At 46.9% G+C, this 18,172-nt stretch overlaps 1 protein-coding gene across 8 annotated transcripts in view; it reads left to right on the plus strand.

Annotated features, from left to right (window-relative positions):
- Positions 1-5,374, plus strand: part of ACTR3B (actin related protein 3B) — a 69,446-nt gene extending 64,072 nt beyond the window's left edge. For all 8 annotated transcript variants that reach the window (XM_061166184.1, XM_061166190.1, XM_061166183.1 and 5 more), the window contains 3 exons: positions 2,940-3,065; positions 4,436-4,519; positions 5,091-5,374. In XM_061166184.1, coding sequence (XP_061022167.1) covers positions 2,940-3,065; positions 4,436-4,519; positions 5,091-5,186 — 306 coding nt within the window. In that variant the 3' untranslated portion in view covers positions 5,187-5,374. The remainder of the gene's footprint in view (positions 1-2,939; positions 3,066-4,435; positions 4,520-5,090) is intronic.
- Positions 5,375-18,172: the final 12,798 nt, after the last annotated feature.

Raw genomic sequence — 18,172 nt, forward strand, 5'->3', positions numbered from 1 at the left:
GCACCTGCCGCCCCTGCCAGGGAGCTATTCCAGGCGCATCCCTGACCTGCTTCCTCTATGCCTTCACGTCCTTGCTGGGACGTTGTCTTCCAGTGAACCTTGCCGGGCAGCATCCATCTTAGCCTCCCTCATGCTCTGTTCCCCCTTTCCACTTCAGTGCTTCCTCCCTGGCGTGTGCCACCTGCCAGTGTGACCCTGCTGTCCCTCGTTCGTTTGGGTGTACAGTCTGCGTCTCCCGCCTTGCGATAGGTCAGGTTCTGGGCCTGCAATAGCCGGCTCCCAGGCCGTGTGGGGCCACGTGAACGGATGAGCGTGCGGAGCACCTCGTGAGCCCCTGACCCCTGGCTGCTCGCACTCAGGGAAAGAGGGGCCCCTTGATCGGAGGGAGGGTGGCCCGGACCTTTGAGACACAGTGACGTCCTGTCAGGAGAGCAGTGCCTGAAAGAACCCGGCGAGACCACGGGGGAGGTGGGAACGTGGGCTGGGGTGAGATGGGAAGGGCATGTGTATGGATTAGAGCGTAAGACGAGAACCTTAGTGAAATGAGGATTTCCAAAGGGAGCCTTAGTACATATTTGCTCAGCTGTTAAACGCTGAGTTAAAAAATCTTATTTTAAGAGTTCGTGTTGGCCTGTGCTATACAAACAGTGGAGTAAGGTGGGGGGTTACAGTGTTCTTTCATGACTTCAAAGATGGTATTAGTTAAGGAGGGCATTAGAAATGCTTTCTCTGAGCTGGGCTTTCTGCTCAGAGCTCTCTGTACACATGTCTTGTGGTGTCTGCCTTAGGGGGCTGTTTCCTTCCTGTAAGTGAGGGGCTTAAATTACAGTATTAAAGTTTTACTATTTGTGATATCGTATTGAAAGACTTCCCTTAGAAGAATATCTGCTTACTTTTCTGTGTGGAAATTGATTAAGAATCCTTTGAGGCTAAATGTTCCTATTTCTAAGGTGCAAAATCATTAAGATAAGCACTGTTGCTTCCCTTGAAATGAGATGGAGAGAATCCATGTATTGGTAATTTCACTTATTTCTCTATTTTTGGTTTTTTCCACCACTCTGAAAGTGGGACGAGCATAGGTGATAATAGACCAAAGCCAACATTGCCTGTTGGCTAAATTTAAACTCTCAGAATAACTCTGAAGAGCCACTTGGGTTGAAAATAATAGGTTCATGTAACATTCTGATGCTCGTAAAACACTAGTTAGCGAACCAGTCTTATTTCCAGAAAGCCAGCCAGTTACCACTGAAGAAGGTACGCTGAGAACATGGCCAGCAGAGCATGCCCTCTCCTCTGTCTATGTTATAGTTATGAAGACTTTAAGGAAATATTTTCTTCTAGAGATTCTGTATGTTTTAGCCCTTAAATATATGATCCATATTGAATTCATTTGTGTGTGTGAAGTAAGGTAGTTAGTAAATGTTCATTTCCCCTCCATGGATATTAATTATTCACCATCATTTATTGAAAAAGACTATTCTTTTCCTATTGAAGCATCTTGGCAACTTTGTCCAAAATCATTTAACCATGTATACACAGCACTGTTTTATGTAAATGAATGAATGAATCTTACATGCAAGCGACTGAAGATCTTGCAATGCTTCTGAAATATCATAATGAACATTCATTTTTCATACTCTCATGAATTAATTTGTAAATTAAAAAATCCATTACAGAGATATGACTGGTAATTGCTGTAACTGGCCCATGACTGTATCCTGGACTGGAGTTAAAAATGCTAGAAAGTATTAATGGAACAGGTGACAGAAATGCAGTCACAGTAATAGGTTAAAGTTATATTAGTGTAAATTTATGAGGTTAAGAATTGTACTGTGAGGCTTATTCTACAAGCCAATGCCCCAAATAACCAAGAATGCTTTTGAACTGTGGTCTTCGTAGCTCACAGGTAGGCAGTTTGTGTGAAGGTGTTAGCAGGAGTCTGTTCGAGAAGACGGAGGTCGTGGTGCTCTGTGACACCCTGGCGGGGTGGGATGAGGAGGGAAGCTCAGGAGGGAGGGGGTGTGTATATACTTACGGCTGATTCACTTGTATTGTACAGCGGCAACCAGCACAACACTGCAGAGCAATTATCTTCCAATTAAAAATTAAAAAAAATTAGATGGAGTTCAGAAGACCCTTGTTTTACTCTGTTAAGGTTGCCGTCCGACCCGTCCTGGACTTGGTCCTGGCGCTCTCAGCTCCCAGCCGTGTTGAGGGGGGCGGCAGTGATGAGGGGTGACCCCTGGGTGCAGTGTTGGTGGGTGGCCCCCTGACTCTTGACAGGAGCCAACCCCCTCCTGTTGTTTTTGAGCGATTTTGCCACAGATGACCGGGTGTGGCAGTGGTCACTGGCGACACTGATGTCGGGGCAGGATGTTGTCAGAACGATGCAGATTTGCGGTTTGTCAAGAGAAGCCAGAGGCCTGTGGGGAGGGGTGTGGATAGATGATGCCCCCTTGAGAAATGGAACAGACAGCATGATTTTACTTGGTTGTGGTGGAGGAAAAGCACCAAGAGAGAATTTGTGACGCAGGAGAAAAACTCAGTTTATGCTTTAAAAAAAAAATTTATGTATTTATTTGGCTGCAGCGGGTCTTAGTTGCAAAACACGGGGTGTTCGTTGCCAGCCTGTGGGGTCTTTGGCCCTGGCCCACTGACTCGGTAGTTGCGGCATGGACTTAGTTGCCCCAAGGCACGCAGGCTCTTCCTTCCCCCACCAGGGATTGAACCTGTGTCCCTTCCATTGCAAGGTGGATTCTTAACCACTGGACTGCCAGGGAAGCCCCGATTTATACTTCTTCCTTGATAGCACTAACTTTGCCTCAGTGATTAGCTTCTCATATAGGTTGAAGTATGTCACTCAGACGACTGAAGGGTGGGTGGGGAGTGTGTTGCGGGCAGGTGATTTCACACGAGGAAACCTCTGTTTTGTCTTTTAGAATGTCGTTCTTTCGGGAGGCTCCACGATGTTCAGGGATTTTGGACGTCGCCTGCAGAGAGACTTAAAGAGGGTGGTGGACGCCAGGCTGAAGCTCAGTGAGGAGCTCAGCGGCGGCAGGATAAAGGTGAGGCCTCCGGGTGGCCAGGTGGGGCTGGACATCCCACTGGTCTGGGCCGTAAGGGGTAAACACGAGTTGGAGCCACTTTCTTAGCCGCACTGTGAAGTTACAGTCAGAGGTCTGTTGTCCAGACTCCCTCCAGGTGTGCAGTTAGGACAGGTGTGGACCTCCTGATGCAGCAACACAACTCTCTCCAGCCCGACCCCCCAACCCCCTACGCCTGCCAGCAGTTTCTTCCCTGTTGTCAGAGATCAGGCGTGTCCTGTAATGACCAGTACCCCAAGGAGGTGGATCACTTTTCAGTGAGGAACTCTAATGTCTTTTGGAACGTTGTGATTAAGCTCTCATCACTGGTAAGAGCAGGGCAGTCCATTTTCCTTAAGATCCTAACCTTTAACCAGCTGGTGGATTTACAGGGTTGGGTTGGTGTGGGGCCCATGGGAGCAAACCCACATGTCCTCACCTCCTGGGATCACCCCCAGGTGGTGTCATTTCTTAGAGTATTTTTGGGACACTTAAGTGTTACTTCCCCATGGCTTCCCTGATAGCTCAGTTGGTAAGGAGTCCACCTGCAATGCAGAGACCCCAGTTTGATTCCTGGATCGGGAAGATCTGCTGGAGAAGGAATAGGCTACCCACTCCAGTATTCTTGGGCTTCCCTTGTGGTTCAGCTGGTAAAGAATCCACCTGCAATGTCGGAGACCTGGATTCAATCCCTGGCTTGGGAAGATCCCCTGGAGAAGGGAAAGGCTACCCACTCCAGTATACTGGCCTGGAGAATTCCATGGACTCTACAGTCCATGGGGTCGAAAGAGTCAGACACGACTAAGTGCCTTTCACTTACACTTAGGCTTCTCGTGTAGCTCAGTTGGTAAAGAATCTGTGTGCAATGTTGGAGACCTGGGTTCCATCCCTGGGTTGGGAAGATCCCCTGGAGAAGGAAATGGCAACCCACTCCAGTATTCTTGCCTGGGGAAGCCCATGGACAGAGGAGCTTGGTGAGCTACGGTCCATGGGGTCCTAAGAGTTGGACATCACTTAGCACTATCTTTCTTAAGTGTTACTTAGAATTATCTGTAGATGTGAAAACATCTAGTTTAAAAAAACAAGCTGGGCTAGTTGCATGGAGTGTTTGCGTCTTAAAAATGCCTTTAAATGGAGGTGACCTGCCCTTGCCTTGTGTTCTTTCTTGTCTGCGCCACCTGGGCTCGGCTGGGGGTTGGTGGGCTTGGCAGTGGGGGGGCTGAGCACCTTCCTGTCAGGGTGGGGGCGTTGAGCCTGAAGGTGGGGCCTGCGGGGTGGGAGGAGGGTCCCAGGTGGGAAGGCTTCAGGGTGCCCTCTGCACAGACAGTCAGCTCGCATCATTCCCCTTGCAGCCCAAGCCTGTGGAGGTCCAGGTGATAACGCACCACATGCAGCGCTACGCCGTGTGGTTCGGAGGCTCCATGCTGGCCTCAACTGTGAGTCCTTTCCTGGATTGTGCTGTCTTTTCATCTCTGTTTTCTGTTGAGTTTGAATTAATACTCTTACCAGAGCTGAAATGGTGTGTGCTCTAATTGTGTGTGGCTCTAAACAGCCCCACATTTAATTCTGAGATAGAAAAAATACTTTAATGACCATTAGTGGTGCAAATTAGTACCTCTAATTCATAAATATCCTTGCAAATTAGGGGTTACAGATATTGTAGATATGTGAATCCGAAAATAACCTACAATGTCGCCATGATCATTAATTCCAGAAATTTTTCTGAGTAATTACTGCTTTTTCTCCTCAAACTTGTGACTAGCTAACAAATTGCTAATTTTGGGCGAGCAAGCACATAGTTCTTCCTAAACAGAAGCTCAGACTGAGCGCCTGAGCACGCGGGCAAGTTTTTTAAAAAACGAAATAAAAACTCCCGTCTGGCAGTTCAGGCTCACAAAGCCCGCGGCCGCGGAGGGGGAGAGAGGGTGGCGGTTCGGGCGAGGGGCTGTCTCCTCTGCTTGGTCGTCTGTCTGATGCTCTTCCCTCTCCGGCGCGCTCCTCCTGCAGCCGGAGTTCTTGCAGGTCTGCCACAGCAAGAAGGACTACGAGGAGTGCGGCCCGAGCATCTGCCGCCACAACCCCGTCTTCGGGGTCATGTCTTAGTGGCGGCTTGGGCGCCGCCCCCGCAGTGGTGTCGTCGGAGCGCAAGTGTCCTTCAGACCCGGAGTCGACGGGCCCTGTACATAGAGCGCGAGCGTGGTGTCCCAGTGCATGCGGCGCCGCCCGCCGGACAGCTGCCAAGCCATCTGCGCGCCCGCCCCGCCCTCGCCCCGCCCTCGCCCCGCCCCTGCCCCGCCCCTGCCCCGCCCCTCGCCCCGCCCCTCACCTCGCCCTGCCCCATTCCTAACCCTCGCCCCACCCTGCCCCTCGCCCTGCCCATCACTCCGCCCATTTCCCCGCCCCGGCCCTCACCCCGCCCCCTCGCCTCGCCCCATTTCCAACCCCGCACTGCCTCTCACCTTGCCCATCCTCCCGCCCCGCCCCTCTATGCCCTCACCCCGCCCCTCACCTCTCATGCCCCTCCCCGCTCCCCCACCCCGCCTCGCCCCTCACAGCTCCGCCCCCCGCCCTGTCCCGCCCCGCCCTTGCTCCCCGCCCCTCACCCCGCCCCACCCATTGCCCCGCCCCATTCCGCCCTCGCTCCGCCCCGCCCCTCACACAGCTCTGCCCTCTCGGCCCCCCTTTGGCCCGCCCCTCGCCCTCCTCTCCACCCGAGCTTCTAGTCCACAGTTGGGTTCTGGAGTTCAGCTGCGGCTCTTAAGAATAGATAGGGAAAACCCTAGAACGTGACAATAGCTATCCCCCCCCCCCCCCCGCCCAGGACAGAGTATGGGACTGTAAAGCCTCTTCCTCCCAGACTATTTTTGTAAATAAAATGTTATAAACTTGAAATACTAAATCGATGTTTATATTTCCTATCATTTTGTATTTTACGGTTCTTTGGTACAACTGGCTTGACTGCAAGCACGCGTAGATGTCGGTGTCATGGGGTGTTGTCATAAAGCGTTTCTAATCGTGAGGCATGTTCTGATGTGTTTGTAGGCGAGCAGAATAAATCAGAGCAAAACGTTTTTGCCACATGTTTGCTAGAAAACGACTACATTTGATTGAGCGACATGAAATTTAACCACTAAGCAGTATTGTATGAGAATCATCACAGACAATGTATCTTTTCCTTTTCCTGTGTGAGCTTTCTGGAACTGTTTTATAGAAGACGCCAGTGTGCTGTTGGTGAGAGTTGGATGAAATACTACCTTGCACTATTGTAATAAAAGCACTTAGACTCTTTATAAAGATCTCCTGTGGTGCTGTGGTGGTCTTTGGGTTTTCCCCTTGGTGCCTGTGCTTCTTTCAAAGAGTATCGAAATTTGTTTCACATCAGTGGAGGCTTTGATGATAACAGGAAGTTTGGGGAGGAAGTTTCCTGAAAGGGTGTGGAATGCCTGTGATGCAGGGACCACTCTGTCATTCAGAGTGGTGTGGATGGTGCTGGATGAACTTGTGTGAAATGTGGGGGGTGGTGTCCCTGGTGGTTTCCACCATCCCTTCCCAGGAATTCAGAATGCATGGCTTTAAGACTGGAGCAACTACTCTTGACATCTGCTGAGTAGATTGCTGGCTTAAAAGATAATTTGCTAAATTAAGGGATTTAGTTTTAGCCCATTCTTCATATAATACTTATGTTCCTGTTTAAACTGTTATTTTATGGCATTTCTTCTAGGTCACAAAGTATTTTTTTTTCTCTAAAGATCTGAATTTGTAAAGAAACATTTGGTTTTATTATTTAAGGTTAAGAAGACGTTGGGGATAATAAAGGAATCTTTGTGCTCAGTATGGTAAAATCTGGGTTTCCTGGGGTGTAGGTGGTTCCTGCCACTTGTTCCCAATGGTCAGTGACCCCAGGCCCTTCAATGGAGGGTCTCAGGCCACTTGGTTCTTCGTTTGTCCAGACGGTTTCTCCACTTTCCCTCTGGTGTTTGCTCTGCTCAGGGTCGTAGGACTGCTGTTTGAATCTTCCAGCCACCGCTTTATCACAAGTCTGGGTGGGTGTGTCTCCTTCAGCACCCCCCGCCGTGTGACAAACAGCAGACTGGCGGGATCACCTCCCCTAACGCCTGCTGCTGCTTCTGCTCAGAGACCACGGGGGCCCTCCCCTGGCCCACCTCCGTATCAGCTGGTGTCTTCACATGTGGGCACTTTGGCTCCCCACCCACCTGGTTTCTGCGCTCTCACAGTGAACACGCCATGCCTCCTCCCTCCTTCCAGTCCTACCTTGCTTTGACTTGGCCAGGCGCCAAGTAGATTGGCGTTATTATCATTTTTTGTTTCTTCAATCAACCTGCCAGAGGCCATATGTCAAAGTGAAAGTCACTCAGTTGTGTACGAATCTTTGTGACCCCATGGACTATATACAGTCCATGGAATTCTCTAGGTCAGAATACTGGAGTGGGTTCCTTCTCCAGGGGATCTTCCCAACCCAGGGATCACCCAGGTCTCCTGCATTGCAAGTGGATTCTTTACCAGCTGAGCCACCTGCAATGTGCATTGGTCATTCTATAAGGAGGATAAATGCTTAGAGTTATGGTAGTAATTTTAAGAAAGTCTACAAGTACCTTTTCAGATTGAATTAGTACAAGATCATAATATCGTGAGTTAGGTATTACTGGTTGATGGGTAAAATCAGCCTTCTATGATGAAAATGCCTTGTAGCTCTCAGTGAACAGTTTTCTATAAAATTTCAATGAACTCACACTTTCACAGAACATATTCTAAAATGTCAATAGTTTTTTTTTTTAAACAGCTATTAAGCTTTTAGATAGAATAAGAAATCATGTTACCCTTTTTGACAGATGTAGACATAATCTCAACTTTATGATGATAAGCATATTATTGGGATGCTTTACTTAAAATTTGGTAACTGATGTGTGAGCATTCCCCCTCTAATCCAAACCCCTTGGTATGTAATGTGTGCTAGAGAGCTGCTGATCTAGGATGTTTAGATGTTAAATTATTTTCATTTTCGTTCATAAGGCTTTGTGAATATATGTTTTGTCATGTGCATTGACTGGATTGTATAAGGCAAATAAGATAAAAGAGAGCGATAATGGGACCATGATAAGTGTTCAGTAAATTTTAGCCTTTGTTATTCTGTTATAAAGCAAATATTGTGTCTTGAGACATCATATTGTTGTTCAGTTGCTGAATCGTGTCTGACTGTTTTTGACCCCATGGACTGCAGCATGCCAGACTCCTGTCTTCTACTGTCTCCCGGGGTTTGCTCAAATTCATGTCCATTGAGTCAGTGATGCTATCTAACCATCCATCCTCTGCCCCGTTCTCCTTTTGCTTCAGCCTTTCCCCGCATCAGGGTTTTTTCCAGTGAGTCAGTTCTTCACATCAGGTGACAAGTATTGAAGCTTCAGCTTGAGTCCTTCCAGTCAATATTCAGAGTTGATTTCCTTTAGGATTGACTAATTTGATCTCCTTGCTGTCCAAGATACTCTCAAGAGTCTTCTCCAGCATCACAATTTGAAAGCATCAGTTCTTTGGCACTAAACCTTCTTTATGGTTCACCTCTCCCATCCACACATGACTACTGAAAAAATTATAGCTTTGACTATATGGACCTTTGCAGGCAAAGTGATGTCTCTGTGTTTTGCATCATAATTGTAATAAAATTGTATTAAAAAATTTAAAAAATTGTAATAAAGTTGTTTGAGTAGGGGAAAAGAAAATTTTAGGATCATGAACTAAAGGGCCTTTAGGATTTCAGTAAGAAGGTAGTTTTTAAAAAGATATTACAGGACTTCCTTGGTGGTCCAGTGGTTAAGAATCCAGCTTGCAATGCAGGATACACAGGTTTGATCCCTGGTCAGAGAACTAAAACCCCACATGCCTAAGACCAGGTAATAAGCCTGCTTGTCACAACTACTGAGCCATGTGCTGCAACTAGAAAGAAGCCAGCATGCAGCAACTAAGATCCAACACAGCCAAATATTTTTTAGAAAGGCATTTCTTAAAAAAAAAAAAAGTATTAGTATATAGTTATAGAATCTAAACATCACTGGGCCCTTTCTTTTAACCACGATGCTGATATAACTGAGTCACTTTCATCATCCATGTAATAAAGCTATCCTGTTCCTTCACAGCGGCTGTCTCCTTCCCTGGTTCTGTGCTGGGAGCTGTCTCTCTGTGACACTGTGAGGCCGTACATGCTCCGTAGACATGCTTCAGTTGAACACGCTGGGATTTGCAAGTTACTCTTTGGTATTACGGCGTTGTTTCGGTAGCAGATTGGTGCACAGCATCCTGGAGGGGTCAGCCCAGAAGGGGCTTCTTTCTGAGTGCCCTTGCCCTCAGCTGCAGCATCACCGGTGTGGGAAGCCTGCTCTGACCTTCCCCACTGAGTCAGTCTCTAGCTGTGCCCTCTGTCCCTCACTGGATGAGGTTCCTGAAAACGGGACTGATGTTTGTGCTCCCAGGAGCCCTGCTATCCCCGGCACATGGTGGGTGCCCAGTAAATATTGAATGCAGTTTCTTTTCAAGTGAAGACTCCATCCCTTTTCCCAGGCTGGGTGTGAGAAGCGTTGTGTGTTGGGGTAACCTTAGATGAAAGCTGGGTTTTGGAGGTGTGGGATGTTAGCCATTGTTATTTTAAGATTTTTTAACAATATAAAATTTAGCTTGTGGATGGATAAAGAAAATGTGGTACATATACAATGAAATATTTACTCAGCCATAGAAAAGAATGAAGTATTGCTATTTGCAGCAATATGGATGAACCTAGAGACTGTCATACTCAGTGAAGTAAGACAGAGACAAATACTCTGTGATATTATTTACATGTGGAATCTAAAATAGTAGTACAAATGAACCTATTGACAACATAGAAATAGAGTGACAGATATAGAAAACAAACTCTGGTCACCAGGGGGTAAGGGGGGAGGGATAAATTGGGAGGTTGGGACTGATATGTACACACTATGTATATAATACAGATAACTAGTAAGGACCATTGTATATATAGCACAAGATACTCTACTCAATACTCTGCAATGACCTACGTGAAAAGAAAATCACTCAGTCACGTCCGACTCTTTGCGACCCCGTGGACTATACAGTCCATGGAATTCTCCAGGCCAGAATACTGGAGTGGGTGGCCTTTCCCTTCTCCAGGAGATCTTCCCAACTCAGGGATCGAACTCAGATCTCCCACATTGCAGGCAGATTTTTTACCAGCTGAGCCACAAGAGAAGTCCGCAATGACCTATATGAGAAAAGAATCTAAAAAAAGAGTGGATATATGTATAACTGATTCACTTTGCTGTACATTTGAAAAGAACTGAATGTTGTATGAATAAATCAACTATACTCCAATAAATCTTTTTTTTTTAAAGAGAAAATAAGATTGTCTGCAACAACTCCACCCACCTAATCTAGCTCTTTTATCAAATAGATCAGTGATTGCCTGGGAGAGGACTGGGGGCAGCGGTAGGGAAGGTTGGGAGGAAATGTAACTACCAATAGGAACGGGGTTTCTTTCTGGGATGAGTCAACCCTCCAAGGGAGCTCCCAGGTGGCTCAGTGGTAAAGAATCTGCCGGCCAATGCAGGAGATGCAAGAGACTCGGATATGATCCCTGGGTTGGGAAGATTCCCTAGAGATGGTAACCCACTTCAGTATTCTTGCCTGGAGAATCCCATGGACGGAGGAGCCTGACAGGCTATAGTCCATGGGGTTGCACAGTGTCGGACACGAGTGAGCAACTAAACACACACACACAGTGTCCAAAATTGTAGCGAGGATGGCACAGCTGTGACTACAGTAAAAGTCATTGAATTATTAATATATGCATTAAGTGGGTGAATTCTCTACAGCATGTGAATTATATCTCAATAAAGCTGTTAAAAACTTACGGAAAAAACAATCCAGCTCTTAAACTGTGACTCCGGTAACTCTTCTGTAAACCTGAGAGCTAGGTGTGTGATGTAGAACACGTGTGTGAGTGGACCTCTGCTGTGTCACCGTCTGCACGTGGTCAGTGAGAGAGCCCAGCAGAAGAAATGACCCCCCAGGAATCTTGAGGACATTAGCAGATTTTATGGAAGTGATAACCAGTTCGTTCTCCAAGGTAACTAGTATGAATCATGAGCTTGTCTCTGATGGATGCACCCAGAGTTTTGTGATGAAGTCATTGTTTATGATCCCTCCATTTTATCTCATTTGTAAAAAGCACCATTGTGCCAAACAAGCTTGTGAGGTTAATTGAGCGTGTCGCTTACTTAAAACCACGAGAGAGCCTCATTAAGAATATTTATCTGTTAAATAATTCTTTACTTAATTGAAATATATTTCATAGTGTTTCTTTTAAAAGTAACTGTCAGGATTCTTAAATGGCAAAATAATTGTGTGGGGTGGGTTCTGATTGGCAATTACATCAATTTCACTTGGTTGGAAGGAAATAAATCTCATTAATTAAAAAGAGGAAAAGTCCTGTAGTTTGATATTGGTATCATGGAAGGATTTTTATAATGTTAAAATTTGAATTCCTTCTACCCTCTATTATGTCTCAAAAGTAAGCAGCTGTTTGTTCTGTGAAGGTTGATTTCTCAGGTTTTATCCATTTAAAAAAATTTTATTTATTTTTGGCTGTGCTGCTCAGGCTTTTCTCCAGTGGAGAGCGGGGGCTACTCTCTAGTTGCAGAGAGTGGGCTTCTCATTGTGGTGACCTCTCTTGTTGCGGAATGCGGGCTCAAGGGTGCTTGGGCTTCAGTAGTAGTGGCTTCCGGGCTCTAGAGCACATGTAGTAGTTATGGTTCACAGGTCTAATTGCTTCGAGGCAGGTGGGATCTTCCTGGATCAGGGATCGAACCTGTGTCTCCTGCATTTGTTCAGTTCAGTCAGTTCAGTTCAGTCGTGTCTGATTCTTTGTGACCCCATGAGTCAAGTCAGGCCTCCCTGTCCATCACCAACTCCCAGAGCTTGCTCAAACTCATGTCCATTGAGTCCAGCCATCCAACCGTCTCATCCTCTGTCATCCCCTTCTCCTTCTGCCTTCAATGTTTCCCAGCATCAGGGTCTTTTCCAATGAATCAGCTCTTCACATCAGGTGGCTAAAGTATTGGAGTTTCAGCTGCAGCATCAATCCTTCCAATGAACACCCAGGACTGATCTCCTTTAGGATGGACTGGTTGGATCTCCCTGAAGTCCAAGGGACTCTCAAGAGTCTTCTCCAACACCACAGTTCAAAAGCATCAATTCTTTGGTGCTCAGCTTACTTTATAGTCCAACTCTCACTTCCATACGTTCTTTATCACTGAGCCAGCAGGGAAACCCTAGCCATTGTTTTTAGCCTGGGACGCTACAGATTATTTCTGCTTATGAGGATGTATGCAGGTGGCGCTAGTAGTAAAGCGTTCACCTGCCAACTCAGGAGACACAGGAGACCCGGGTTCCATCCCTGGGTCAGGAGGATCCTTTGGAGTAGGAAATGGCTGCCCACTCCAGTATTCTTGCCTGGAAAACCCCATGGACAGAGGAGCCTGGTAGTCCATGGGGTCCCAAAGAGTCAGACACAACTGAGCAACTGAGCACACACACACATAAAATCATATATATATATATATCCCTTCTGGTGAGGGACAGGGAGGCCTGGTGTGCTGTAGTCCACAGGGTCACAGACAGTCAGACATAACTGGGCCACGGGCGACAACAACATTTACATCTGTGTGTATGTGTGTATATGTGTTAATAGTATTTGCCATAAAGAATTCCAAAAGTTTCTAATTGATAAAAGGGAAATACAGTTATAAATTATTAACAAATTAATAATCACCAACCTAAGAGTTTATGGTGTGCAGTAAAATTTAAATGATATGGCATTGGTTATATTTTCAATATTACGGGGTCAGACCAGTTTCAATAATTGATCAGATCTCCATTTAATTCACTCATGGCTACACTAGCACTTACTGCAGATAAATTTTTAATGGCTTCCCATCAGACACACTTTGGCCTCGAGTAGTCTTTCTTCGTGCTTCTAGATTGTTTGGCCGTGGTGATCAGATGAGAAGGGGGTCTGAGGGAAGGCTCTTGGTGTTCCTTTTCAGGACAGTGTGGCTGAACGTGGGGACTGAGCAGAGAACCGGCATCTGAAATCCTGACTCTAGAGCCTGGCATCGCTCTTGGCTTGTTGCTGGTCCTTGTTAACATCAGTTCATTTCTGTCTCCTCATCTTCTGAGAAGTGGTAATGTGGGCCAGAGGAGTCAGTGACCACAGGATTCCACTGGACAACTCCAGAAAAATGAGATGAGGATGTTGCCAAGGAAACAACAGCAGGCTGTGGCCCAGCTTTCCGTGCACCTCTCGGATTGTGCGGTTGCCTCCGGTTTTTGTTTTTTTAGACCAGGAAAAGCCATAGTTTGTTGTATGCTTGCTGGGTTCTGGGTACTGTGCTAAGCCCCCCATTCTGTCATCACATGTATGCTAAGTGCCCATGAGCCAGGCTTCCCTGATAGCTCAGCTGGTAAAGAATCTACCTGCAATGCAGGAGACCCCAGTTTGATTCCTGGGTCGGGAAGATCTGCTGGAGAAGGGATAGGCTGCCCACTGCAGTATTCTTGGGCTTCCCTGGTGGCTCAGCTGGTTAAGAATCCACCTGCAATGTGGGAGACCAGGGTTCAACCCCTGGGTTGGGAAGATCCCCTGGAGAAGACAAAGGCTACCCGTAACTCCAGTATTCTGGCCTGGAGAGTCCCATGGACTGTATAGTGCATGGGGTCACAAAGAGTCGGACACGACTGAGCGATTTTCACTTTCACGACACACAAGCCTGGTGTGGGTGGAGTAACGGCGCTCAACGTGGGGCTGGGTGCAGGAGTTTGGTCTTTCTCTCCAGAACAAAGCCCTCGGGGGCGTCACAAGACTAAACAGAAGATCAGGTGATCAGATTGGCGCAGGCGTGCCTGCAAGTTTCAGCCGAGGGCTGTAGCTTTTCTCTGCAGACGGAGCAGAGGAGGAAGAAAAGAGGGGGTCGGCCGGATGTGAGGGCTGCTCAGGAGTCTTCTCTTGGGAAAGCTGACTCATGAGACCAGAGTCTGGCAGAGGCTGCCGGACAAGAGCTGCGGGATGTTCGTGCCTCGCCCTGTGGAGCAGTGGGCGGAGGGGATCAGAGCTGTCAGATGAGGGTGGGGGACGGACTCTCGGAGGGTTAGGGAAGTAGGACACTCGGCTATGTGGATGCAGTTAGTTTTCAGTCTTTTAAAAAATCTTTCTTTCTTTCTTTGTTTTGGCCGTCCTGGGCCTTCACTGCAGTGCAGGCTTCTCTCCAGTGGAGAGTGGGGTCTACTCTCTCGTTGCGGCTCAGGGGCCTCTCCTTGCGGTGGCGTCTCTTGTTGCGGAGCACGGGTTCTAGGGCGCTCGGGCTTCAGGAGTTTTGGCTCCCGGGCTCTAAGCTCAGGCTCAGTGGTTGTGGCATGCGGGCTTAGTTGCTCTGCAGCACGTGGGATCTTACCGGATCAGGGATCGAACCCGCGTCTCCTGCATTGGCAGGCCGATTCCCTGCCGCTTAGCAGCCAGGGAAGCCCAGTTTTCAGTTTTAAAACTGAATTACATTTAAAATTAAAAAGTTTTTAAACTGAAAATTTTCTCCTGCTGAATTTAAAAGTGGTAGATGTTTTTCATGAGTATTGTATATGAACGCATGTATATGGGATGTGTTTTCTATTATATTAAGAGAAAAATGGTACAGATGAACCTATTTCCAAGGCAGGAATAGAGACACAGATGTAGGGAACGGACGTGTGGGCACCGAGGGTGTGGGGAGGGGAGGGCGAATTGAGAGAGTAGCGTTGACATGTACAGACGACCATGTGGAAAATAGCCGGAAGCTGCTGTCAGGCCCAGGGAACTCAGCTCCACGCTCTGGGGTGACCTCCAGGGGTGGGATGAGGGCGTGGGAAGGAGGCTCAAGGAGGGAAGGGATATATGTACTCCTATAGCTGATTCACCTTGTTGTACAACAGAAACTAACATGACATTGTAGAGGAATTATCCTCCAATTAAAAAAAAGTAGTAGGTGTTCTTCACTCTTCTTAGCACTGTGCTTTATTTCTTTTGCAGAAAAAGAGCTTCTATGGTTTGTCCATAATCAGTGGTATTTGAGAGCTCTTACAGAAGGATTTATGATACATCACAGTATAGATTAGGTGCTCTAACTAGTCATTAAACATAAACTATCAAGAGAAATAAGTTTGTGAGCTATAAAGGTACAGATGACTGGCATTTTCCACTGACATGTCTCCTCTTAATAAGGATAGTGTACTGAACTTGCATTTTGATTGTGTAGTCATTTTCTCGAGCTGAATCAGTATGTTTTAACATTTATCCATTAGCTCTTATGTCTCTGACAAATTAAACTTTATAGGTAATCAGAACATTATTGCCTGATATCATTACAGAGCTCTGAATTACAGTTTAAGAATGCTATTACAATAGTATATGTAACTTAAATGTCCCTGCTGCAAAGATGAATAGTATTATGAACTTTCCGGTAATATGCCCTTCACATCTGGGTTGATTTACAGTTGAGTAACTTTTAAAGAGCTGGTGTCTTTTGTGGTGAGCAGTTATGAGCAGTAATCTTTCCAGGCGGGCACGTCCTCCGTGATTTGGTGGTGATTTCTAAGCCTCTGATATTAATGGGTCTACTAAGATAGTTGTGTCAATGCCCTGAGAGGTTGTTACATTCATGGCATAGGTAAGTAGGTGCCCTGTTTCACAATGTTGTGTTAGGAAGTTAGCTTCATGAAAATGGAATAATGATGTCGATAGGACTCAATAACCACACCCTGGGATAGTTTTTCAGAGTTTTGTTTATAGATAGCTTGTGGGAAAAGGGGATGACAGAGGATGAGATGGTTAGATGGCATCACCGACTCGATGGACATGAGTTTGAGCAAGCTCTGGGAGTTGGTGATGGACAGGGAAGCCTGGCGTGCTGCCATCCATGGGGTCGTAAAGAGTCGGACACGACTGAGTGACTGACCTGAGCGGAAAGCTGCTATAAAGCGCAGGGAGCTCAGCTTGGTGGTCAGGGATGATCTCGAGGTGTGGGATGGGTGGTGGCGGGGGGGGAGGTCCAGAGAGAGGGAATGCACGTGTATAAATATGGCTGATTCGCTTCGTTGTGCAGCAGAAAAGAACACAGCATTGTAAAGCAATTACACCCCAGTGAGAACATCACTGACACACTCACATAACGAGGTGTACATTTTTGAGCATATGTATTTTTTTCTTAAATCTTAAGCTCTACCATTCCAGTGGATTGCTGTAGGAAGCCTTGGGCTGTAAGTACTGGAATTATACCTATTCAGTTCCTTACCCCGGGAAGGCTTGTTGCCAGCATGAATAGAATGGTTAGTGGACTTGGAGTTCTGTCCCCAGCATCAGAGATGGATTTGTGGGGATGACAGAGTGACAGACCTTTAGACCAACCAGCTCATCTCTCCCTACCCTCCTCACCACCAGATCCTCTGGTTAACACAGGATGAGAAGTGATAGATGTGATCAAAATTCCTGCCTGTGTCCACCGCACAGTGTCAGACTTACTGGATCATGCAGAACTTGAACCAGAGACCCCGTGGAGACCAACAGAAACTATTCAGCACTTTTCATAAGTGACCTGTGGCTTCTGGAGGTGCTTGTTATAACAGAGAGATGAAAAACAAGTCCAAGCTCAAGTATATTTAGGAAGCCTGGTGTTAAAGAAGGTGTGTTCCTTTCTTTCCTTCCTTCTTTCTTTCTAGAAAGCATATTTTGGACTTCCCTCACGGTCCAGTGGTTAAGAACCCACTGGCCAGTGCAGGGGATACAGGTTTGATCCCTGGTCTGGGAAGATCCCACGTGCCATGGGGAAAGTAAGCCAGTGCACCACGACCACCAGCCCATGCTCCGAAACAAGAGAAGCCGCTGGATGAGAAGCCCACACACCGCAACGAAGAGTAGCCCCTGCTCACAGCAACTAGAGAAAGCCTGTGTGTGCAGCAACGAAGACCCAGCGCAGACAAAGCAATAAGCAAAAAGCCCACACTTACTCAGCGGAAGTGTGAAAGTTGCTCGGTCATGTCCGACTCTTTGCGACCCCATGGACTCTACAGTCCATGGAATTCTCTGGACCAGCATATCAGAGTGGGTAGCCGTTCCCTTCTCCAGGGGGTCTTCCCAACCCAGGAGATGAGAGCATTTAACATGCTGGGATGCGTGGTGTCCTTCTGAGCAGGATACCGTTTGCTGCATTCCGTTTGGTGTCTATCCCTGAAATAGGAACGTCTCTGAGCGCCACTGGTCCAGAGGACAGAGTCTGGGGAACCCATCCTCCTGGGATCCCCCGGGAGAGCTGTGTTCAGAGGACGCTGTCCACGGGGGGCGTCTCTCCTCTCGCTCTTGGTAGCCTTGGTGAGAGAAATTGAGGTTTCTAAAAAGGATTTTTTTTTTTTAACTTTGGGATCATGATGTTTATTTTACTATGAACTTGAAGAGAAATGAAAATAGTGCTTCTGATGGTCATTGGTGATAAAAAAAAATTAAGGAAAATGAAAGTTACAGAGGGTATTTTGCAGAAAGACTGTAACTCACAGAATGGGCTGCTTGGTCTTCCTTCCTATAGATTTTCATTTCTCACGCTTCTATCTGAGAGGACGCACAGGTTCAGGATGTTACCCTCTTTAGGCTGCGTTTGTGCAGTTTTCCCGTGAGGAAGTGATTTCTATTTATTGGAATTTGTTTTCAAATATAAGCAAAACTCCTGGAGGGAAAGGACCTAGAGGTGTTAGTGGCTCCTGCCGTGCTAACTGCCTGGGGATCGACTGCGTGGTGCTCACCGCGACAGCAGTTTCTGGTTTTTAGGGAAAACAAACTCCTTTTATGAGTAGGATTAAGAATAAGAGCGATGCTCTGCTCTGCTCACTCGTCTTTTGTCTCACGTGAGGAATCGCCAGTTTTCTTTATTTTCTGTTTATTTAAAAAATTTATTTGGCTTTTGGCTCCTGGGTCTCCCTTGCTGCCTGTGGGCTTTCTCTCGTTGCCCAGA

The sequence above is a fragment of the Dama dama genome, chromosome 18, assembly GCF_033118175.1.
Source record: "Dama dama isolate Ldn47 chromosome 18, ASM3311817v1, whole genome shotgun sequence".
Lineage (NCBI taxonomy): Eukaryota > Metazoa > Chordata > Mammalia > Artiodactyla > Cervidae > Dama > Dama dama.